The 24,043-nt window shown below is 46.7% G+C and overlaps 1 protein-coding gene across 1 annotated transcript in view; it reads left to right on the top strand.

The window, feature by feature from the left end:
* The window catches only part of frem3 (Fras1 related extracellular matrix 3), a 227,161-nt gene that overhangs the window by 92,678 nt on the left and 110,440 nt on the right, over window positions 1–24,043 (top strand). Inside the window, exons 4-5 of the mRNA XM_086011008.1 lie at window positions 2,124–2,354; window positions 22,467–22,592. Of these exons, the coding sequence (XP_085867134.1) occupies window positions 2,124–2,354; window positions 22,467–22,592 (357 nt within the window). The remainder of the gene's footprint in view (window positions 1–2,123; window positions 2,355–22,466; window positions 22,593–24,043) is intronic.

The following is a 24,043-nucleotide window of genomic DNA, read 5'->3' as shown; positions in this document are numbered from 1 at the left end:
AAAGAAAAACGTCAGTGCTCCCTCTTGGGCCACTGTATATTTTGTAACATGTCTGCTGCCAGAAAGAGAAAACAGAATTACAGGGGCAAAAGGTGGCAAAGGGAAAGGCTTTTTATGCTTTAAAACAAAGAGCTTTGTTCACTTCCATTACAGGCAGGAGTCCGGTTGTATCTCGGAAAGATAATTTCTGGAAGGTTCCTGTTTCTATTTGTAAATGAAGGCCAGCTGGCAGCAGTTAATTTAAGAGCCTGTTATTTTAACTGAAGCTTAGATTTATTGTACGTCCTTTAAACAAACCACAGAGATGACACGGTCGAGCAGATTCATGAAAGGAACAGCTGAGCTTTACTGAGGCATTGCCCCAAATTATTCTAACGTGTGTCAAAGATTATGGCTCGAGAATTGTTTTCAGACCCAAATTTCTTTTGCTTTAATCATTTTGACGATACTTGGAATATGATAGTGACCTCTAATTAAAGTCAATGCTGCATCGCAACTCTGCAAAAGACAGTGGTGTAAATGTTTGTCTTCACCACATGGACGGTGATCTGGTGGATTGAATCACCTGCCCATTATAGAACCCATTTGATTTTTATTCCATTCAAGCCCCTCCCCCCAGACTCAGACAACTAAAACTTGCCTTCTGGGGATAACCCAGCTGGAATGTTATTTGGAGCCAGTGGAATAACTTGAGACACATTCACGTCAGCCTTTCTACCTGTAAAGTTACCAGGCTGTCAACCAGTGCTCCCCACAAATCCCTCAGCTCAAGCATGTGTCCACTTGGAGCTGGGTTATGGGTGTCAGTGGTACCTCTCATTATTGTTGTGAATAAAGAACATGAAGCATGTTTCTGTTTGAGGCAACTCGGATATATTGCGCACACCTTCCAGTGCACCAGCTTCCTTAGTCAAGTGCTCTTAGACCACCTCCTCCTCATCTTCTTCCTACTTCAATCACCAAGCTAACTATTTCTATCGCTAGGAATGTGGTGTACAAAGCCTAGCAGAATAAGCATGTCTAAACAACGTAAATAGTCACCACCTTCTTCCCCAGCCCCTACACACACATGCGCACATACTCACAGCACTATAATACCCTAAGACTCATCATATGGCTGGTGGATTGGTCAGGGGGTTAGGAATGAATTGGGTGGGGGGTGAAGGGGTGTTAAATTTTTGTTTTCACACCTGGGCATTGGTCTGGTGGAGCGGGTCATTCACTTGTTTTACCTCATGGTGATTAGAAACTCCACTACAAAATATAGGGGGTAAAATTTAGTCGCGCCCCCTTTGGGGCACTAACTTTGCCGGGGCGCTAATAGTAGCACCCTGAATAAAGTAGCGCCCCCGCGGACGAAATTAATTGGTAGCACCCCAAGAGGGAAGTTGGGTGCTACTGGAAGCGCCCTGCCTCCCTCTTGGGGCGCTGCGAGTGATATATCGCGGCACTACGTGCCGTGCTACTGCAGGCCTTCCTCCCCTTATTAAAGGGGAGGGGCCTTGCGCAGCGCGACCTGGGGCCCAGCTGGGCCAGCAGGGATCAGAGTGCCGGCAAAAGAGCCTGACACTCAAGAGAAGTGCCGGGCTCATGGAGCGCAGCCAGCACTCCGCGGGAGAGCTTCAGAGGAGGCCGAGGACGGCAGAGGGGGCAGGTGCTGGCAGGCAACCAGCAACAAAAATGGCCGCCCAGCACCTTCCTTTTAATTAGCGCCACCCCGGCTGCAGTTAGGCCCTCCTGACCCCGTCGGACATAGCGTCCGGCAGTAAGTCAAGGGGTGCTACCGAAGATTGCGGCTGGGGCGCGAGCATGGCGCTGCGCATGGTGATTACGTCATTGCCAGAGACGCAGCGCCACGGGGTGCTAACGGTTACCGCCACCGCTAACCTCCCGCTGAATTTCGTGGGTGGCGTTGACGGCGCTGCACCCGGGCGCTAGTTATTTTGTGCTCCGTTAGCACCCTCTTAGGATGCTAACAGGAGGCGCAAAGCAACCAAATTTTTAGGCCATAATATTTATATTTTTAAAATGGACATTTTTAGGATATAGAAGTTAAAACTAATAAAATTGGAACCATATCATAAAGGATGGCATCAGTTTTTTTTCTCCTCATTTTCCTCTAGGTATTGCCACCAAGGATGGTACTGCTGAAAAAGATAAAGATTTCAAAGGGAAGTCCCAAAAACAGGTCCAGTTCAACCCAGGCCAGTCCACTGCTACCTGGAGAGTAAAAATACTTGCTGATAATGAATACGAGACTTCAGAAACATTCCAGATTGTTCTGTCTGACCCTGTCATGGCTGCTCTGGAGTTCCCAGAAATGACTACAGTTGAGATCGTTGATCCCGGTGATGGTGAGTACAGCTGGTTTGCAGGATCGCCAGCTTTGATTTAAATGACAAGCTTCTGTTCTTAAATGACTCGCATGATTGATCTTTTTATGGAATTAACTAGTTTGCTTGAAAGGAACCTTCAAAAGTGTCCAGAGCATTGAACTCTTTACTCAGATCAACATTCAGGCCAGTCTTGGTTGACAGGTGCAGCGAGCTTTCTCCAAGTAAGCGTGATTTCTAGTCTCAGCTGGATAGTCAGGGGGAAGAGAGGGAGGACTGGCAGGTGAAGGATTCAGATCTTTCACTTGCTGACGTGAATCGCCCGACATGTCAATGAAAAAAAGCAATGATAGCGTCTTCAATGAAGGGGATAGTCTGACTATGGTGAACCTGTAGTGGGAGAGAAAAACGGTTCAAAGGAAGTGTAAGAGGAAACAAAGGGGGTAAAATTCAAAAATAGGCGGAGGGGCAAATGTGGTGGTTGCGACTCAAATGCCTGCTCGAAACTTCGCCAACTTTCCTTTAAGTTACTTCAATGTGTGCATTCACTGCAGTCCCAGTGTGTGTGTTTGATTCAGTCTCAGTGTGTGCATTCACTGCAGTCTCAGTGTGTGTGTTTGATTCAGTCTCAGTGTGTGTTTGATTCAGTCTCAGTGTGTGTGTTTCATTCAGTCTCAGCGTGTGTTTGATTCAGTCTCAGTGTGTGTTTGATTCAGTCTCAGTGTGTGTTTGATTCAGTCTCAGTGTGTGTTTGATTCAGTCTCAGTGTGTGTTTCATTCAGTCTCCGTGTGTGTTTGATTCACTCTCAGTGTGTGTTTGATTCAGTCTCAGTGCGTGTGTTTGATTCAGTCTCAGTGCGTGTGTTTGATTCAGTCTCAGTGCGTGTGTTTGATTCAGTCTCAGTGTGTTTGCTTCAGTCTCGGTGTGTGTGTTTGATTCAGTCTTGGTGTGTTTTGTTAGAGCCATGTATTTTTGATGTAGTGTGTCCTTCAATAACTAGACACAAGACTGCAGGAACAATTCAACAGGTATTTACTGGATAAGGGTTACTCTAAAACTAACGTAGAGATCCCTACTCAGGGTTTATATACAGATGTGGTCACTGCCGGTACTACAGTATACAGCTGTAAAAAGTAGTTCTTCCCTTAAAGGTACATACACTACAATTCCTCCCCTTTTAGATTAACAGTACCATTACATTCATTTAACAGTTAACCTTTTTAACATGCAACATTAACTGAAAATAGTCCATTTATAAATTCAGTCTTTGGGGCGGCTTCCTGATTCTTTCTGGATAGCGCCTTTCCTGAGTGTCTTGCTCTTGGTGCGGAGGCGATTCTGGCCCCCTGTCGTCGGTTGGTTCATCAGCTTCCGATGCTACTGTTTCTGGGGTAGAGGCTACCTGTATGTCGGGTTCATCACCAGGAACGCGAGACATGGGGTTGACTCGTTCCTGTGACGCTAGGATCTGGTCGACATGGCATCTCACAATGTTCTCCCCAACATCCAGTGTGTACATTAGTGGCCCCTGCCATGTGCATATCGTTCCTGGTTGCCATTTCTCTGTTCGGTAGTCGCGGGCCAAGACTGGTTGCCCTACATTGAAGCTTCTTGTCGGCTTCTCATTGATGTGCTAGAATTCCTTATTCTCAACATCTCTTCGTACATTTGGTCTGAGCAAATCCAGACGAGATCTCAACCTTCGGTTAAAGAACATCATGGCTGGGGTCTGGTTGGTAACTGCATGTGTCGCATTTCTGTAGGCTAACAGGAAATTGTCCACCTTATGCTGCAGTGGAATGTCGTCATCGCACGTGGCCCTTACTGCCTTTTTAAAGGTTTGTACGAACCTCTCAGCCAATCCATTTGTGGCTGGATGATACGGGGCGGATGTGTAATGCCTTACCCCATTCCTTCTCATAAATTTCCGAAACTCTTCGGACACAAACTGTGGTCCGTTATCAGAGCAAATCTGCTCTGGCAAGCCGTTCCTGGCAAATATGGTCCGTAGGACTGCAATAGTTTTCTCCGTGGTGGTGGACGACATTTTGATCACCTCAGGCCATTTCGAGTGCGCATCCACGGCTATTAGAAACATTGAGTCCATGACTGGACCAGCAAAATCAATATGCACCCGTTGCCATGGAGATGAGGGCCACTCCCATGGGTGTAGAGGGGCATGTGGTGGTGCATTTTGGACCTTCTGGCATCTTGAGCAGCTCTTTGTCAGGTCCTCGATTTGCTGATCGATCCCTGGCCACCACACATAAGCCCTAGCAAGGCTTTTCATTTTTACTCCTCCCAGATGGCCTTCGTGAAGCTCATTGAGTACTCTCTCCCTTAACTTGGGTGGAATTACCACTCGGGATCCACACATCAAGGTCCCCTGGCATACTGACAGCTGTTCTCTTCTGGATGAGAATGCTGGCAACAGTGAGTCGCCATGTGTTGGCCATCCCTTCACCGTCAAGTCATATACCCGAGACAGTGTCGGGTCATTTCGGGTCTCCTTCTCTATATCAGCGTTAGTTACTGGCAAGCGTTCAATTATTGTCGAATGAAATATTTCGACAGGGTCCACTGCTGGTGCTTCCTCCGCAGTAGGCAGTGGCAGGCGTGATAGCCCATCAGCGTTTCCATGCCGTTTCGTGCCCTTATACTCGATTTCATATTGGTTCGCCCCTAGAAAAAGCGACCATCTTTGTAGCCGTTGCGCAGTCATCACCGGCACGCCCTTCTTTGGATTAAAGATGGAGACAAGTGGTTGGTGGTCCGTCAGCAAGGTGAACTTCTGCCCATGCAGATAGTGGTTGAACTTTTTCACTCCCCACACTAGGCTGAGGGCCTCCCTGTCAATCTGGGCGTAGTTACGCTCGGCTGAGGTTAATGACCGAGACGCAAAGGCTACCGGCCTCTCCGAGCCGTCCGGGAACTTGTGCGTCAGCACCGTTCCAATGCCATAGGGTGATGCATCACACGCCAACCGAATTGGTAGTGCTGGGTTGAAATGAGCCAACACCTCTTTTGATGTGATCAATTCTTTGCACTTCTGGAAAGCTCGTTTACATTCGTCATTCTACTTCCATGGTACCCCCGTTTGCAGTAGGGTGTTCAGTGGGTGTAGTACTGTAGACAAATTCGGCAAGAACTTATGGTAGTAGTTTACCAGCCCGAGGAACGACCTCAGTTGTGACACGTTTTCCGGTGCTGGAGCCTTGACTACTGCCTCAATCTTTTCAGGGGACTTATGTAACCCCTCTTCATCAATAACGTGGCCACAATACGAGATCTGCTTCTGGAAAAACTCGCATTTGTGGCAATTTGCTCGGGGCCTATATTCCTTCAATCTAGTGAGCACCTGCTCCAGGTTGGCAAGGTGAACACTGTCATTTTCGCCCGTGGCCAGGATGTCGTCCAAATAACACTGGGTGCCTGGAATCCCTTGCAGGACTTGATCCATTGCCCTTTGCCAAATAGCCGGAGCTGATGCTACCCCGAACACCAGCCGGTTGTATTGGTAGAGACCTTTATGAGTGTTGATCGTGAGGTACTGTTTCGAGGCTTCTTCTACCTCCATTTGCAGGTACGCCTGGGCCAGATCAATCTTAGTGAAGTGTTTCCCTCCAGATAGCGAGGCGAAAATATCTTCAATCCGCGGAAGCGGATATTGTACCGTGTGAATGACTGGGTTCACTGTCACCTTAAAGTCCCCACAGATGCAAACTTTCTTTGGTTCCCCAGGCGTATTACTCAACGACCTCTTCATTACAGGAACGATGGTGTAGCCCACTCGCTCCAGTCCACTTTGGACAGTACTCCTGAACATTCCAAACCTTCCAGCACTGCTTCGACGGCTGGGCGGATCGCATAAGGCACCGGTCTGGCCTTAAAAAACTTTGGGCTTGCATTTTCCTCTATTTTGATCGTCGCTGTTATGCCTTTTAGTGTTCCGAGTCCCTCCTGGAACACTTCTTGTGCGTCAGTTAGCATTTTTGACAGTCGTCCAGGTGTGACGTCGTCATCCTTTTTGGCATCTACCTTCAGTGCTTGTATGGAATGCCAATCTAGCTGTATCTTCCGGATCCATTCACGTCCTAGTAGTGGTGGTCCTCCATCTGGCAATACATATAGGTCCATTTTTGGTGTTTCCTTACCGTTATATACAACGTTCACCCTTATTTTTCCTTTGAGGTAGACTTTTTGCTCCGTGTACGTCTTCAAGACAATCTCTGTATCTTTCAAGGGTATATGTGAGAATAGCCGCTTGTAGTCGCTTCGGTTTATGACTGTTAGGGCTGATCCTGTGTCCAATTCCATTTTCACTTGGACTCCAGCTATCTTGAGCGTGACCCAGATAGTTTGATGATCCTCTGTTTGGATCACCTTATGTAGTTTCAGACAACCCTGCTCCTTGCTTCCGGAGTCTGTATCACTTTTCTGTTCGTCTGAACTACTCTCCGTCACCTTATGTACCTTCTTGTACTTCTCCTGTGGAGATTTCTTGCTGCTGGTTTCCTTTCCCGACCTGCAGACTCTTGCTATGTGTCCTACTTTTCCACACTGTCTGCACACTTTGTCCTTAAACCAGCAATCATTATGGTCGTGTGTTGTTCTGCCGCAGCGATAACACTTCACTGTTCCGTATGACATTTCATTTGTGCCATATTCTTGCGGTCTCTGTTGTATCTCTGCAGCGCCCTGTGCGGCTGCTTCATGTGATACTGCCATGCTGAAAGCCTTTTCCAGCGTAAGGTCCTTTTCAGATAAAAGCCGTTTCTGGGTTCCTTCACTTTGAAGCCCACACACAAACTTGTCCCTTAAGGTATCTGCCAGTCCCGCTCCAAACTGGCAGTGTTTCGATAGCTTACGCAGTTCCGTTAAATACTCAGCATTACTTTCATCTTTATGCTGGTGCCTTTTGTGAAACTTAAATCTTTCTGCTATCAGCAGCGGTGTGGGGTTTAAGTGGTTCTGTAGGGTTGACACTATGTTTCCAAAATCCTTGTCCACTGGCTTCTCTGGGGTTACTAGGTTTCGCAGTAAGCCATACATTTTTGCACCCATAGAATTCAACAATACCAGCGCTTTCCTCTCATCTGGCACTTCATTCGCCTTGCAGTACACTTCTATGCGTTCGACATATGTCGTCCAATCTTCGACTTCATTGTCGAACGCTGTGATACTGCCACTCTTCGGCATCCCTGGGTGTGGTTAGACTGGCTCAAAATGGCGTTTTCCCGCGCTTCCCTTCTTCTCTGCTGCGGCTCAAAATGGCGTTTTCCCGTGCTCTCCCTTCTTCTCCGCTGCGGCTCAAAATGGCGTTTTCGCGCGCTCTCCCTTCTCCGCTGCGGCTGCTCGGCCCTTGAACACTGACTGCGCTCTGCGCGTTTCCCTTTCTTCCCCGCTGACGCTGCTCGTCCCTTGAACACCGGCTGCTCCCTGCGCGTTTTCTTTCACACCTCTCTCTCTTCCGTCGACGCCATTCGGTCCTGAACACTGGCTGCACCCTGTGCGCTCTACCCTCTCTCTTCTCCCGTCGACACCGTTCGGTCCTGAACACCGGCTGCGCCCTGTGTGCTCTACCCTCTCTCTTCTCCCATCGACGCCGCTTGGTCCTGAACACCGGCTGCGCCCTGTGCACTCTACCCTCTCTTTTCTCCCGTCGACGCTGCTCGGCCTTTTCTGTGCCGTCAGTCGGCTCTAGCCGCCGCTGTCCGGGAAGGGTCTGCGCCGTACCTGTTGCCACCCCATTTCGCTGGACCACCGTGACTGGAGAACCAAGCCCAGCTCTCAACAGCCTCCCCTGCGATGCTCAATCTCTGCTGGATGACTGGGCGGTTGCTTGTGGTCGACGCCCGTGCTTCTGGCCTCAACTTTCTTCCACTGTTCTCCAGGAGCGAATCCCTGGGAGGTAATGCAGAGTTGCAGGTAGGTTCGAATCTGCCTCGTCGCCACTGTTAGATCCATGTATTTTTGATGTAGTGTGTCCTTCAATAACTAGACACGAGACTGCAGGAACAATTCAACACGTATTTACTGGATGAGGGTCACTCTAAAACTAACGTACAGATCCCTACTCAGGGTTTATATACAGGTGTGGTCACTGCCGGTACTACAGTATACAGGAGCTGTATAAAGTAGTTCTCCCCTTAAAGGTACATACACTACATGTTTTTTGGTTCAGTCTCAGTGTGTGTGTTTGATTCCGTCTCAGTGTGTGTTTGATTCAGTCTCAGTGTGTGTGTTTGATTCAGCCTCAGTGTGTGTGTTTGATTCAGTCTCAGTGTGTGTTTGATTCAGTCTCAGTGTGTGTGTTTGATTCTGTCTCAGTGTGTGTGTTTAATTCAGTCTCAGTGTGTGTGTTTGATTCAGTCTCAGTGTGTGTGTTTCATTCAGTCTCAGTGTGTGTTTGATTCAGTCTCAGTGTGTGTGTTTGATTCAGTCTCAGTGTGTTTGATTCAGTCTCAGTGTGTGTGTTTGATTCAGTCTCAGTGTGTGTGTTTGATTCGGTCTCAGTGTGTGTTTGATTCGGTCTCAGTGTGTGTTTGATTCAGTCTCAGTGTGTGTGTTTGATTCAGTCTCATTGTGTGTTTGATTCAGTCTCAGTGTGTTTGATTCAGTCTCAGTGTGTGTGTTTGATTCAGTCACAGTGTATTTGATTCACTCTCAGTGTGTGTGTTTGATTCAGTCTCAGTATGTGTTTGATTCAGTCTCAGTGTGTGTTTCATTCAGTCTCAGTGTATTTGATTCACTCTCAGTGTGTGTGTTTGATTCAGTCTCAGTGTGTGTGTTTGTTTCACTCTCACATGTTTGATTCAGTCTCACTTTGTGTGTTTGATTCAGTCTCACTGTTTGTGTTTGATTCAGCCTCAGTGTGTTTGATTCAGTCTCAGTGTGTGTTTCATTCAGTCTCAGTGTATTTGATTCACTCTCAGTGTGTGTGTTTCATTCAGTCTCAGTGTGTGTGTTTGTTTCACTCTCACATGTTTGATTCAGTCTCACTTTGTGTGTTTGATTCAGTCTCACTGTTTGTGTTTGATTCAGCCTCAGTGTGTTTGATTCAGTCTCAGTGTGTGTGTTTGATTCAGTCACAGTGTATTTGATTCACTCTCAGTGTGTGTGTTTGATTCAGTCTCAGTATGTGTTTGATTCAGTCTCAGTGTGTGTTTCATTCAGTCTCAGTGTATTTGATTCACTCTCAGTGTGTGTGTTTGATTCAGTCTCAGTATGTGTTTGATTCAGTCTCAGTGTGTGTTTCATTCAGTCTCAGTGTGTGTGTTTGTTTCACTCTCACATGTTTGATTCAGTCTCACTTTGTGTGTTTGATTCAGTCTCACTGTTTGTGTTTGATTCAGCCTCAGTGTGTTTGCTTCAGTCTCAGTGTGTGTGTTTGATTCAGTCACAGTGTATTTTGTTTAATCGTCACTGTCATGCCTTTTAGTGTTCCGAGTCCTTGCTGGAACACTTCTTTCGTGTCAGTTAGGATCTTTGACAGTCGCCCAGGTGTGACGTCGTCATCCTTTTTGTCAGCCACAGTCAGTGCCTGTATGGAATGCCAATCCAGTTGTATTTTCCGGATCCATTCACGTCCCAGTAATGGTGGTCCTCCATCTTGCAATACATACAGGTCTAGTTTTGGTGTTTCCTTACCTTTCTATATAACGGTCACCCTTATTTTTCCTTTGGGGTAGACTTTTTGCCCCGTGTACGTCTTCAAAATAATTTTTGTGTCTCTCAAGGGTATGTGTGAGAATAGCCGCTCGTAGTCCCGTCGGTTTATGACTGTTAGGGCTGATCCTGTGTCCAATTCTATCTTTACCTGGACTCCTGCTATCTTGAGAGTGACCCAAATGGTTCGGTGATCCTCCGTTGTGATCACATTATGTAGTTTCAGACAACTCAGTTCCCTGCTTTCAGAGTCGTTGTCACTCTTTTGTTCGTCTGAACTATTCTCCATGATCTTATGTACCTTCTTGTACTTTTCTTTGGTAGGTTTCTTATTGCTGGTTTCCTTTCCCGACCTGCAGATTCGTGCAATGTGTCCGACTTTTCCACACTGTCTGCACACTTTGTCTTTGAACTGGCAATCATTCTGGTCGTGTGTTGTTCTGCCGCAGCGATAGCACTTCTCTGTTCTATATGACATTTCGTTTGTGCCATATTCTTGCGGTCTCTGTTGTATCTCTGCAGCGCCCTGTGCTGCTGCTTCATACGATACCGCAATGCTGAAAGCCTTTTCCAGCATAAGGTCCTTTTCAGATAAAAGCCGTTTCTGGGTTCCTTCACTTTGAAGCCCACACACAAACTTGTCCCTTAAGGTATCTGCCAGTCCCGCTCCAAACTGGCAGTGTTTCGATAGTTTGTGCAGGTCTGTTAAATAATCAGCATTGCTTTCATCCTTATGCTGGTTCCGTTTGTGAAACTTGAATCTTTCTGCTATCAGCAGCGGTGTGGGGTTTAAATGTTCCTGTAGTATCGTTACTATGTCTTCAAAACTCTTCTCCATTGGCTTCGTTGGGGTTACTAGATTTCGTAATAAACCATACGTCTTTGCACCCAATAAATTTAACAATACCGACGCTTTCTTGTCATCTGACACCTCATTTGCTTTGCAGTATACCTGTATTCGTTCGACATATGTAGTCGAATCTTCGACTTCATTGTCAAATGCGGTGATACTGCCACTCTTCGGCATTTTGGGTGTGGTTTAAAATGGCGTCTCCCAATGGCTTAAAATGGCGTCTCCCGCGCTTTCCTTCCTCCCCCGCTGCTGCCAACGCCACTCCCGGCGGTTCTCGTGGCAATGGCGGCGCCCTGTAGGTTTTGCGCGCTTCTCCTGCGCTGCTGCCAACGCCGCTCTCGGCGGTCCTCGTGGCAATGGCGGCACCTCGCGGGTTTCTGCGCGTCTCTCTCTCCCTCTCTTCGACGCTGCTCGGCCCCTGAACACCGGCTGCACCCTGTGCGCTCGGCCCTCTCTCTCTCTCTCCCCTGTCGACGCTGCTCGGCCCTTTGCTGTGCCGCTCGGTCGGGCTCTAGCCCGCCGCTATCCGGGAAGGGTCTGCACACTACCTGTTGCCAGCCCGTTTCACTGGACCACCTCGACTGGAAAGCCAAGCCTGGCTCTCGACAGCCTCCCCCGCAATTCTCAAGTCTCTGCTGGATGACTGGGCGGTTGCCCGTGGTCGACGCCCGAGTCTCTGGCCTTGACCTCCAATCCACTGATCTCCAGGAACTCCCCGGGAGGTGATGCAGAGTTGCAGGTCGGTTCGAACTTGCCTTGTCGCCAATGTTGTGTCTGTGTATAATAAGACACAGACTGCAGGAGAACAGTACAACAGGTGTTTACTCAACGTGGCTCACACGGGAACTGATCTGTACAGATTACTACTCAGTGCTATATACAGGTGTGGTCACTGCCGGTACTGCAGTATACATGAGCTGTAAAAGATAGTTCCTCCCTTAAAGGTATATACATTACATATTTCATTCAGTCTCAGTGCGTTTGATTCAGTGTCAGTGTGTGTTTCATTCAGTCTCCGTGTGAGTGTTTCATTCAGTCTCCGTGTGTGTGTTTGATTCAGTCTCATTGTGTGTGTTTGATTCAGTCTCAGTGTGTGTTTGATTCAGTCTCAGTGTGTGTTTGATTCAGTCTCAGTGTGTGTTTGATTCTGTCTCAGTGTGTGTTTGATTCTGTCTCAGTGTGTGTGTTTCATTCAGTCTCAGTGTGTGTGTTTGATTCAGTCTCAGTGTGTGTGTTTCATTCAGTCTCAGTGTGTATGTTTCATTCAGTCTCAGTGTGTGTGTTTGATTCAGTCTCAGTGTGTTTGATTCAGTCTTAGTGTGTGTGTTTGATTCAGTCTCAGTGTGTGTTTGAATCAGTCTCAGTGTGTGTTTGATTCAGTGTCAGTGTGTGTTTGATTCAGTCTCAGTGTGTGTGTTTGATTCAGTCTCAGTGTGTGTGTTTGATTCAGTCTCAGTGTGTGTGTTTGATTCAGTCTCAGTGTGTTTGATTCAGTCTCAGTGTGTGTGTTTGATTCACTCTGTGTGTGTTTGATTCAGTCTCAGTGTGTGTTTGATTCAGTCTCAGTGTGCGTTTGATTCAGTCTCAGTGTGTGTTTGATTCAGTCTCAGTTTGTGTTTAAGAACATAAGAACATAAGAAATAGGAGCAGGAGTAGGCCAATCGGCCCCTCGAGCCTGCTCCACCATTCAATAAGATCATGGCTGATCTGATCCTAACCGCCAATCTACTATCACAGAACCATCTCCTGAATCTAACAGAATTAGACACACGAAATAGGAGCAGGATCAGGCTACACGGCCCCTGGGCCCACTCCGCTACCCACAGGGCCATGACCGATCTGAACCTGGACTCATGTCCAAATTCCTGCCCGCTCCCCGTAACCCTTAATTCCCTTTACTTCTAGGAAACTGTCTATTTCTGTTTTAAATTTATGTAATGATGTAGCTTCTACAGCTTTTTGGGGCAGCATATTCCATGGACCTACCACCCTCTGAGTGAAGTAGTTCCTCCTCATCTCAGTTTTGAAAGAGCAGCCCCTTATTCTAAGACTATGCCCCCTAGTTCTAGTTTCACCCATCATCGGGAACATCTTCCCCGCATCCACCCGATCCAACCCCTTCACAATCTTATATGTTTCAATAAGATCGCCTCTCATTCTTCTGAACTCCAATGAGTAGAGTCCCAATCTACTCAACCTCTCCTCATATGTCCATCCCCTCATCCCCGGGATTAACCGAGTGAACCTTCTTTGTACTGACTCGAGAGCAAGTATGTCCTTTCTTAAGTATGGACACCAAAACTGTACACAGTATTCCAGGTGCGGTCTCACCAATACCTTGTACAACTGAAGCAATACCTCCCTATTTTTATATTCTATCCCCCTAGCAATGAAAGCCAACATTCCATTGGCCTTCTTAATCACTTGCTGCACCTGCATACTAACCTTTTGAGTTTCGTGCACCAGGACCCCCAGATCCCTTTGTACTTCAGTACTTTCCAGTTTCTTGCCATTACGATAATAACTTGCTCTACGATTTTTCCTGCCAAAGTGCATAACCTCACACTTTCCAGTATTGTATTCCATCTGCCAAATCTCTGCCCACTTACTTAGCCTGTCGATGTCCCCTTGCAGGTTTTTTATGTCCTCCTCACTCACTACTTTCCCATCCATCTTAGTATCATCTGCAAACTTTGATATGTTACACTCGGTCCCCTCCTCAAAATCGTTAATGTAGATTGTAAAGAGTTGGGGACCCAGCACTGACCCCTGTGGAACACCACTAGTTACTGATTGCCAGTCTGAGAATGAACCATTTATCCCAACTCTCTGCCTTCTGTTAGATAGCCAATCCTCTATCCATGCCAGAATATTACCCCCAATCCTGTGATTTTTTTATCTTAAGCAATAATTTTGTGTGGCACCTTGTCAAATGCCTTTTGGAAGTCTAAATACACTACGTCCACTGGTTCCCCTTTATCCACCCTATATGTTACTTCCTCAAAGAACTCCAGCAAATTTGTCAAACATGACTTCCCCTTCATAAAACCATGCTGACTTTGTCCTATTAAATTATGATTATCCAAATGTCCTGTTACTGTCTCCTTAATAATGGACTCCAAAATTTTACCTACCACAGATGTTAGGCTGACCAGTTTATAGTTTCCAGCCTTCTGTCTACTGCCCTTTTTAAGTAAGGGTGTTACATTAGCAGTTTTCCAGTCTGCCGGGACCTTTGCTGAGTCCAGGGAGTTTTGGAAAATTATTACCAATGCATCCACAATCCCTACCGCCACTTCCCTCAAGACCCTAGGATGTAAGCCGTCAGGTCCAGGTGATTTATCCGCCTTGAGTCCCATTATTTTACCGAGTACCACTTCCTTAGTGATTTTGATCGTGTTTAGCTCCTCCCCCCCCCTTTAGCCCCCTGTTTGTCCAGTGTTGGGATATTCTTAGTGTCTTCTACTGTAAAGACTGATACAAAATATTCATTCAGTGTTTTTGCCATCTCCATATGTCCCACCATTAATTTCCCGGTCTCATCCTCTAAGGGACCAACATTTACTTTAGCCACCCTTTTTCTTTTTATATAACTATAAAAACTCTTACTATCTGTTTTTATATTTTTTGCTAATTTACTTTCATAATCTATCTTCCCTTTCTTAATCAATCTTTTTGTTATTTTTTGCTGTCTTTTAAAGTTTTCCCAATCCTCTATCCTCCCACTAGATTTGGCTACCTTATATGCCCTTGTTTTTAGTCGAATACTATCCTTAATTTCTTTACTTAGCCACGGATGGCTGTCTTCTTTTACACCCTTTTCTTCTCAGTGGAATATATATTTTTTGGAAGTTGTAAAATAACTCCTTAAATGTACACCACTGATCATGTATCGTCTTACCCTTTAATCTATTTTCCCAATCCACTCTACTCAATTCCGCTCTCATACCTTCATAGTCTCCTTTATTCAAGCTTAGCACGCTTGTTTGAGATCCAACCTTCTCACCCTCTAATTGAATATGGAATTCAACCATGTTATGATCACTCATTCCAAGGGGATCCTTTACTAGGACATTTTTAATTAATCCTGTCTCGTTACACAGGACCAGATCTAAGGTTGCTTGCCCCCTGGTCGGTTCAGTTACATACTGCTCAAGAAACCCATCCCTAATACACTCAATGAACTCATCCTCAAGGCAGCCCTGCCCAATTTGATTTGTCCAATTAATATGATAGTTAAAATCCCCCATAATTATAAATGTTCCCTTATTACAAGCCTCAACTATTTCCTGATTGATACTCCGTCCAACAGAGTTGCAACTGTTCGGAGGCCTATAGACTACGCCCACTAGTGTTTTTTTCCCTTTATTATTCCTTATCTCCACCCAAACTGTTTCATTATCCTGATCTTTTGACCCAGTATCATTTCTCTGTATTACAGTGATTCCTTCCTTTATTAACATAGCCACCCCACCTCCCCTTCCTTCCTGCCTGTCCTTCCTGATCGTTAAATAACCTGGTATGTTTAATTCCCAGGCATTGTCACCCTGCAGCCATGTTTCTGTAATGGCCACAAGATCATACCCATATGTAGTTATTTGTGCCATTAACTCGTCTATTTTGTTGCGATTGCTACGTGCATTCAGATAGAGAACTTTCAAATATGTTTTGTGACACTTAGTTCCTGCTTTTGCCCTTTTTATTACTTTACCTTTTACTCCATACCTTCTGCCCCTTCCTGACACGCTCTGGTTTTTAATTTCCCCACTGCTACCTAAGTCTATGACCTTCTCTGTTGTCATTTTTATTATTTGCTCTCTAGGAACCTCCCCCCCACTAGTTAGTTTAAAGCTCCCTCTACAGCCCTAGTTATATGATCCGCCAGGACTCTAGTCCCAGCACTGGCCAAGTGAAGCCTGTCCCAACGGAACAGCTCCCTCCTGCCCCAGTACTGGTGCCAGTGTCCCAGGAAGCAAAACCCATTTCGCCCACACCAGTCTTTGAGCCACGCATTTAACTCTCTAATTTTATTTGTCCTAGCCAAATTCGCTCGTGGCTCAGGTAATAATCCAGTGATTATTACCCTTGTGGTTCTGCTTTTTAATTTGGCCCCTAGCTGCTCAAACTCCCTCAGCAGAACCTCCTTCCTTGTCCTATCTATGTCGTTGGTACCAACATGGACCACGACAACTGGATCCTCCCCCTCCCACTCCAAGTTTCTCTCCAGTCCAGAGGAGATGTCCTTAACCCTGGCACCGGGCAGGCAACACAGCCTTCGGGACTCTCGCTCTCGGCTGCAAAGAACTCTATCTATCCCCCTAATAATACTATCCCCTACCACTACAACATTTCTTTTAACTCCCCCCACTTGAATGGCCCCCCGCTCCACGGTGCTGTGGCCAGGTTGCTCATCCTCCCCGCAGTCCCTGTTCCCATCCTCACAGGGAGTAAGAGCCTCGAACCTTTTGGACAAGTGCAAGGGCTGTGGTTCCTCCAACACTACCTCCTGGATCCCCGTACCTGCCTCACTTTTAGTCACACCTTCCTGACCCTGGCCACGGACTACATCTGAATTAATTAATCTAATTGGTGTGACTACCTCGTGATACACAGAGTCCAGGTAACTCTCCCCCTCCCTGATGTGTCTCAGTGTTTGAAGCTCGGACTCCAGCTCTTCAACACGGAGCCGGAATTCCTCGAGCAGCCAACACTTACTGCAAATGTGATCACCGTGAGCATCAATGGTGTCCACCAGCTCCCACATATTGCAGCAGTAACACATCACCTGATCTCCCATTCTATGTAATTAATTAAATTTGATATTATTTTTAAATACCCTCTGTCCCGACTCTAGATGATGAATATCGCACCTTAGAAACTATAAACCAAAGAGATTTAAGCTTAAAAAGGGAGAAATACTTACCAACCAATCACTTACCCGCTTTCTGGTGACGTCACACTTGGATTACTTTTTACCTCTCTCCTTCCCTCCGAGTTCCCAGACTGGAGACTGGTGAACCTTACCTGGTCTCTGGGACTTTTATAGCCCCGCTGCCGCTGAATTCCCGCCGACGCTGTGAGGCCTTACCTGGTCTCTGGGACTTTTATAGCCCCGCTGCCGCTGAATTCCCGCCGACGCTGTGAGGCCTTACCTGGGTCTCTGGGACTTTTATAGCCCCGCTGCTGCCGCTGAATTCCCACCGATGCACTGAGGCCTTACCTGGTCTCTGGGACTTTTATAGCCCCGCTGCTGCCGCTGAATTCCCGCCGACGCTGTGAGGCCTTACCTGGTCTCTGGGACTTTTATAGCCCCGCCGCTGCCGCTGAATTCCCGCCGACGCACTGAGGCCTTACCTGGTCTCTGGGAATTTTAATAGCCCCGCTGCTGCCGCTGAATTCCCGCCGATGCTGTGAGGCCTTACCTGGTCTCTGGGGCCTTTTATAGCCCCGCCGCTGCCGCTGAAATTCCCGCCGACGCACTGAGGCCTTACCTGGTCTCTGGGGCCTTTTATAGCCCCGCTGCTGCCGCTGAAATTCCCGCCGACGCACTGAGGCCTTACCTGGTCTCTGGGGCCTTTTATAGCCCCGCTGCTGCCGCTGAAACACCCGCCGACACTGTGAGGCCTTACCTGGTCTCTGGGGCCTTTTATAGCCCCGCTGCTGCCGCTGAAATTCCCGCCGATGCTGTGAGGCCTTACCTGGTCTCTGGGACTTTTATAGCCCCGCTGCCGCCGCTGAAACACCCGCCGACGCTGTGAGGCCTTACCTGGTCTCTGGGACTTTTATAGCCCCGCTGCTGCCGCTGAATTCCCGCCGACGCTGTGAGGCCTTACCTGGTCTCTGGGGCCCTTTATAGCCCCGCTGCTGCCGCTGAAATTCCCGCCGACGCACTGAGGCCTTACCTGGTCTCTGGGGCCTTTTATAGCCCCGCTGCTGCCGCTGAAACACCTGCCGACGCTGTGAGGCCTTACCTGGTCTCTGGGGCCTTTTATAGCCCCACTGCTGCCGCTGAAATTCCCGCCGACGCTGTGAGGCCTTACCTGGTCTGTGGGGCCTTTTATAGCCCCGCTGCTGCCGCTGAAATTCCCGCCGACGCTGTGAGGCCTTACCTGGTCTCTGGGACTTTTATAGCCCCGCTGCCGCCGCTGAAACACCCGCCGATGCTGTGAGGCCTTACCTGGTCTCTGGGGCCTTTTATAACCCCGCTGCCGCCGCTGAAACATCCGCCGACGCTGTGAGGCCTTACCTGGTCTCTGGGACTTTTATAGCCCCGCTGCCGCCGCTGAAACACCCGCCGACGCACTGAGGCCTTGCCTGGTCTCTGGGACTTTTATAGCCCCGCTGCCGCCGCTGAAACACCCGCCGACGCACTGATTCAGTTTGATTCAGTCTCAGTGTGTTTGATTCAGTCTCAGTGTGTGTGTTTGATTCAGTCACAGTGTAGTTGATTCAGTCTTAGTGTGTGTTTGATTCAGTGTCAGTGTGTGTTTGATTCAGTCTCAGTGTGTGTTTGATTCAGTCTCAGTGTGTGTTTGATTCAGTCTCAGTGTGTGTTTGATTCAGTCTCAGTGTGTGTGTTTGATTCAGTCTCAGTGTGTGTTTGATTCAGTCTCAGTGTGTGTTTGATTCAGTCTCAGTGTGTGTTTGATTCAGTCTCAGTGTGTGTTTGATTCAGTCTCAGTGTGTGTTTGATTCAGTCTCAGTGTGTGTGTTTGATTCAGTCTCAGTGTGTGTGTTTGATTCAGTCTCAGTGTGTGTTTGATTCAGTCTCAGTGTGTGTGTTTGATTCAGTCTCGGTGTGTGTTTGATTCAGTCTCAGTGTGGTGTTTGATTCAGTCTCAGTGTGTGTTTGATTCAGTCTCAGTGTGTGTTTGATTCAGTCTCAGTGTGTGTTTGATTCAGTCTCAGTGTGTGTTTGATTCAGTCTCAGTGTGTGTTTGATTCAGTCTCAGTGTGTGTGTTTGATTCAGTCTCAGTGTGTGTTTGATTCAGTCTCAGTGTGTGTGTTTGATTCAGTCTCAGTGTGTGTGTTTGATTCAGTCTCAGTGTGTGTTTGATTCAGTCTCAGTGTGTGTGTTTGATTCAGTCTCAGTGTGTGTTTGATTCAGTCTCAGTGTGTGTTTGATTCAGTCTCAGTGTGTGTTTGATTCAGTCTCAGTGTGTGTTTGATTCAGTCTCAGTGTGTGTGTTTGATTCAGTCTCAGTGTGTGTTTGATTCAGTCTCAGTGTGTGTTTGATTCAGTCTCAGTGTGTGTTTGATTCAGTCTCAGTGTGTGTGTTTGATTCAGTCTCAGTGTGTGTTTGATTCAGTCTCAGTGTGTGTTTGATTCAGTCTCAGTGTGTGTTTGATTCAGTCTCGGTGTGTGTTTGATTCAGTCTCAGTGTGTGTGTTTGATTCAGTCTCAGTGTGTGTTTGATTCAGTCTCAGTGTGTGTTTGATTCAGTCTCAGTGTGTGTGTTTGATTCAGTCTCAGTGTGTGTTTGATTCAGTCTCAGTGTGTGTTTGATTCAGTCTCAGTGTGTGTTTGATTCAGTCTCAGTGTGTGTGTTTGATTCAGTCTCAGTGTGTGTGGTTGATTCAGTCTCAGTGTGAGTGTTCTGTGCAGTCTCTTGCCCCGATGTTTAGTAGGGCAGGATTTATAGCGGGGGGCAATAGTTCTGGTCGGGATATCCGGATTGCTGTTGAGTTTTGACTCCACAGCCTGCGTGTTCTTTTTAAACAGGATCCGCGCCCGGATGCCAGTCTGATTGACATGCTTGGTTCCATGGATTGTTGGATTTCCAGAAGGCATATGGCAAGTCCCCTTTACCAGATGGCCTGCATGCCAGGGTCTTAAAAGAAGTGACTGCAGAGAGATTGGATGCATTGCTTGCAATATACCAAAATCCCGTGGACTGTGGCGAGGTCTCAGCGGATTGGAAAACCGCAAATGTTGCACCCCTATTAAGAAAGGAGGGAGACATAAAGCCGGAAACTATAGACCAGTTAGCCTAACATCTGTCATTGGGAAAATGCTGGAGTCCTTCATTAAGGAAGCAGTAGCAGGGCATTTGGAAAATCATAATGCAGTCAGGCAGAGTCGGCATGGTTTTATTAAAGGGAAATCATGTTTTACAAATTTGCTGGTGTTCTTTGAGGATGTAACGAGCAGGGTGGACAAAGGTGAACCAGTTGATGTGGTGTATTTGGATTTCCAGAAGGCATTCGATAAGGTGCCACATAAAAGGTTACTGTATAAGATAAGAGCTCACGGAATTGGGGGTAATATATTAGCATGGATAGAGGCATGGATAGAGAATTGGCTAACTAACAGAAAGCAGAAAGACGGAATAAATGGGTCATTTTCCGGTTGGCAAATGGTAACTTGTGGGGTGCCACAGGGATCGGTGCTGGGGCCTCAACTATTTACAATCTACATTAATAACATGGATGAAGGGACCGAGTGTAATGCAGCCAAGTTTGAGGATGATACAAAGATGGGTGGGAAAGCAAGTTGTGCAGAGGTCTCAGAGAATCTTCAAAGTGATATAGACAGGCTACGTGAGTGGGCAAACATTTGGCAGATGGAGTATAATGTGGGAAAGTGCGAGGTTATACACTTTGGCAGGAAAAATAAAAATGCAAATTATTATTTAAATGGGGAGAGATTACAAAATGCTACAGTTCAGAGGGACTGGGGTCCTTGTGCATGAAACACAAAAGGTTAGCATGCAGGTACAGCAAGTATCAAAAAGGCAAATGGAATGTTGGCCTTTATTTCAAGGGGGTTGGAGTATAAAAACAGGGAAGTCCTGCTACAACTGTACAGGGTATTGGTGAGACCACACCTTGAGTACTGTGTACAGTTTTGGTCTCCTTATTTAAGGAAGGATATACTTGCATTTGAGGCAGTTCAGAGACAATTCACTAGGTTAATTCCAGAGATGAGGGGGTTGACTTATGAGGAAAGGTTGAGCAGGCTGGGCCTATACTCATTGGAATTTAGAAGAATGAGAGGTGATCTTATTGAAACATATAAGATACTGAGGGGGCTCAACAAGGTAGATGCAGAGAGGATGTTTCTCTTGTGGGGAAATCTAGAACTCGGGGGCACAGTTTCAGAATAAAGGGTCGCCCTTTTAGAACTGAGATGAGGAGGAATTTCTTCTCTCAGAGGGTCGTAAATCTGTGGAATTCTCTGCCCCAGAGAGCCGTGGAGGCTGGGTCATTAAATACATTTAAGGTGGAGATAGACAGATTTTTGCAAGATAATGGAGTGAAGGGTTATGGGGAGCGGGCGGGGAAGTGGCTTTGAGCCCAAGATCAGCCATGATCTTATTGAATGGCGGAGCAGGCTCGAGGGGCCAAGTGGTCTAATCCTGCTCCTATTTCTTATGTCGGGTCAGAAACGCTGCAGCAGAGGCCGGAGCAGGTATGGTTGTGTTGTTTAGAGATTACGAGGCGGGGTGTATACAGAGTGGCTTGTAGGGCCGGCGATGATTTCAAGGTTCAGAGACAGATCGGCGACAGAGCTGGGTGTTCCGGGGCATTTTGGTGGTCGCGGGGCCGTCCGATAGTGGTGTGGGAGTGTTCGGTGATCACGAGGGGAGTCTGATCGTGAGGGTTCGGGGATTTCAGTGATTGTGGTGAGGTTCCAATCACGAGGGTTGTTGAGTTTGTTTATCCCGAGGGGCGTCCGATTTTTGTCAGGGATTGTCGGTGATACCGTGGGTGGGTGTCCAATTGTGGGGGTGGTCTCCGATTGCGGGGAGGGAAGCAGTTTAGCTTGGGGACCGGGAGGAAGTGCTCCTGCTCCTTCTGACCCACTAGCAGTGCTGGAAAAGCACTTGCGTCTTCCACACAGCAGTCCTTGCCTCCCTTTAGCTGCCGGTTTCCCGAGGGCCGGGGAACCCGCCGGACAGCGCTAAATTTTAAATGGAGATAATATCTGAGGTACGTAGCCTCATTAAAATATTTAAATGAGCGTCCAACCTCCTGGGAGTGGGTTGGTTTCCCATCCACCTTCCTGCCTCCCTTAAAACCGGAAGTGGGTGGGTCGAGGCGGGTTGGGTTTGAGATTTTTTAAATGTTTACATCCCATCTGACCCAAACCCATCCATTGTTGGGGTTAAAATGACCCTCTCAGTGTGTGTGTTCGATGCAGCCTCAGCATGTGAGAATGAGACCTGGGAGTAGATACATCTTCCAAGGCAGCATTTGTCATAGGGAAATCTAGAAGAGTAAAGGAATAATAAGTGGAAATATATTAAATAGCTTAGAAGTTTGTTTTGTAAACAATGAGTATAATGCAGTTTATAGCCAGGGAAAGCAGTCAGAGTGAATGGACTTGAGGGGTTTGACTTGTACTACAAACAATTTGGGTGAATTTCTAAGCTTGAGGAAGAGTTAGACTGTCTATGGAAACACAATTTCTAGTTTTGCAGAGAAACTAACTTCATTTGAAAGAAAATAGCTTACAGTTCATTTGTTTTCCTCAGTGAAACTACTCCATGATAAAACTGCTGTGCAATACTTCCAATTATATTGAAGAGATTAGATTAGCGAGGAACAGTGCATTTGGTGCCATTCACCACTGACATCCAACAACGCTTTTATTTTCCTTTTCGACAGAGTCAACAGTTTACATTCCCCAGGCAGAGTACAGGATTGAGGAGGATGCTGGTGAGGTGCTCATTCCTGTGCGGAGGGCTGGTGATTTTAGCCAGGAGCTCATGGTCATCTGCTTTACACAGCAAGGTGAGACTACAAATACTGATATTTCTATAAAATCATTAAAACACCTCAAACGCTTAACACAATGAATTATGCTTGAAGTGCAGGGACAGTTAAAGTGGGCAAATAATCAGGAAAAGGAAGATGCGGATTACACCATGGATTTTTCCCCCCAAATAAATGAATTAACCATACACGAATAATATGGAAGGTGAAGAAAAAGTAGATGAGAGGTCAGGGAAACAATTGTGCAGAGTTCAGTCGGGGTCTGCTTGAAGGCATTTCTTAACTAAGATCTTGATCTTGACAACATTCAGAAGTGTGAACAAATGCAGTCCCAGTATCCGATATCTGGGTGGTCTCCGGAGCACACAGATATCAAATCAATCAACTAACAGCTGCCTGGCCAGGGATCGAATGGGAGGGATGACTGAAGGAGGCTTGCTGCCGTCCAGTTTGAAAAGCTTGGCTGCTCCATCTTTCAGCTGCATCTTCAGCACATACAGTACAGATTAGTAGATAGCGGAGAGAGAGACTTGCAAGGTGGAATTCAGTTTCAACCTTTATGTGGCATTCTGAACATTGGAAGGGGTCGGGGCGGGGGGAGAGGGTTGCAGAAAAGCTGAAGAATATTGTAGGCATCATCTGAACATTGTTGAAATGGATCTTGGCTTGCCAGGAGGATGCTGTGTGGCAGCTCAGTTTACATGTTATGTGTATTACTAAGCTGAAGGACAAGGAAATTGAGAGCATCCTCTGTACATTTAAACATCACTACCTTACCAAGTGGCACTAATTACACTTGGATTTTGAGCTTGCTTTGTCAGCGGGGCTAAAATTCTGTGGGGGCTTTCCCTGGTTTCCCGCCGAAACTCCCACAGAATTTCGGCCTCAATGCGTTTCAATCACAGGGAAGGTCAATGTACATCGGCAAAAATCCTTGCTTGCCACCAAGAGGCTATTTTTTGCCTCTCAGGACATCTTATCACTAAAAAAGCAATTAGTGTGTGTCTGTTTGTTCTTTTGAAATTAAGTTTCATTAAAATCACATTTGAACTGAAGGGGTGCCCCTGGATGTCTGGTGCAGATAGAAACACTTAAATTAATCAACCGACAATGTCTTAGTAAAGAAAGTTCCACAAAGGTAGAGATATAATTAAGGTTATTGAGGAACAAAATAACTAAATTAAACTGAGCACAATGAACATATGACATGTAGGAGCCATCTTCCCTTTGAACCTTATGGTATTAGTGTATGAGTCCTGTAGCGTTTTAAGAACACATGAACAGAGGCTGATTTTTTATTTTTAGTGATTTTTAAAAAAGTTATAACTGCCCCCCTTCAAAAAAAATTCATACCTTTTAACTTCCCAGGCTCCCTCTGCTGTGTCTGTCACAGCAAGGCAGCTTCATCAGCCAGCGGTGATCTTTAGAAAGTCACAGGGCCAAAGGTCATCCAATCTCCTCAGGGAGCA

Source organism: Somniosus microcephalus, chromosome 2 (assembly GCF_052327205.1).
Source record: "Somniosus microcephalus isolate GS21.2 chromosome 2, FLI_Smic_1.0, whole genome shotgun sequence".
In the NCBI taxonomy this organism is placed as follows: Eukaryota; Metazoa; Chordata; class Chondrichthyes; order Squaliformes; family Somniosidae; genus Somniosus; species Somniosus microcephalus.
This window is presented reverse-complemented; position numbering and strand designations above follow the sequence as displayed.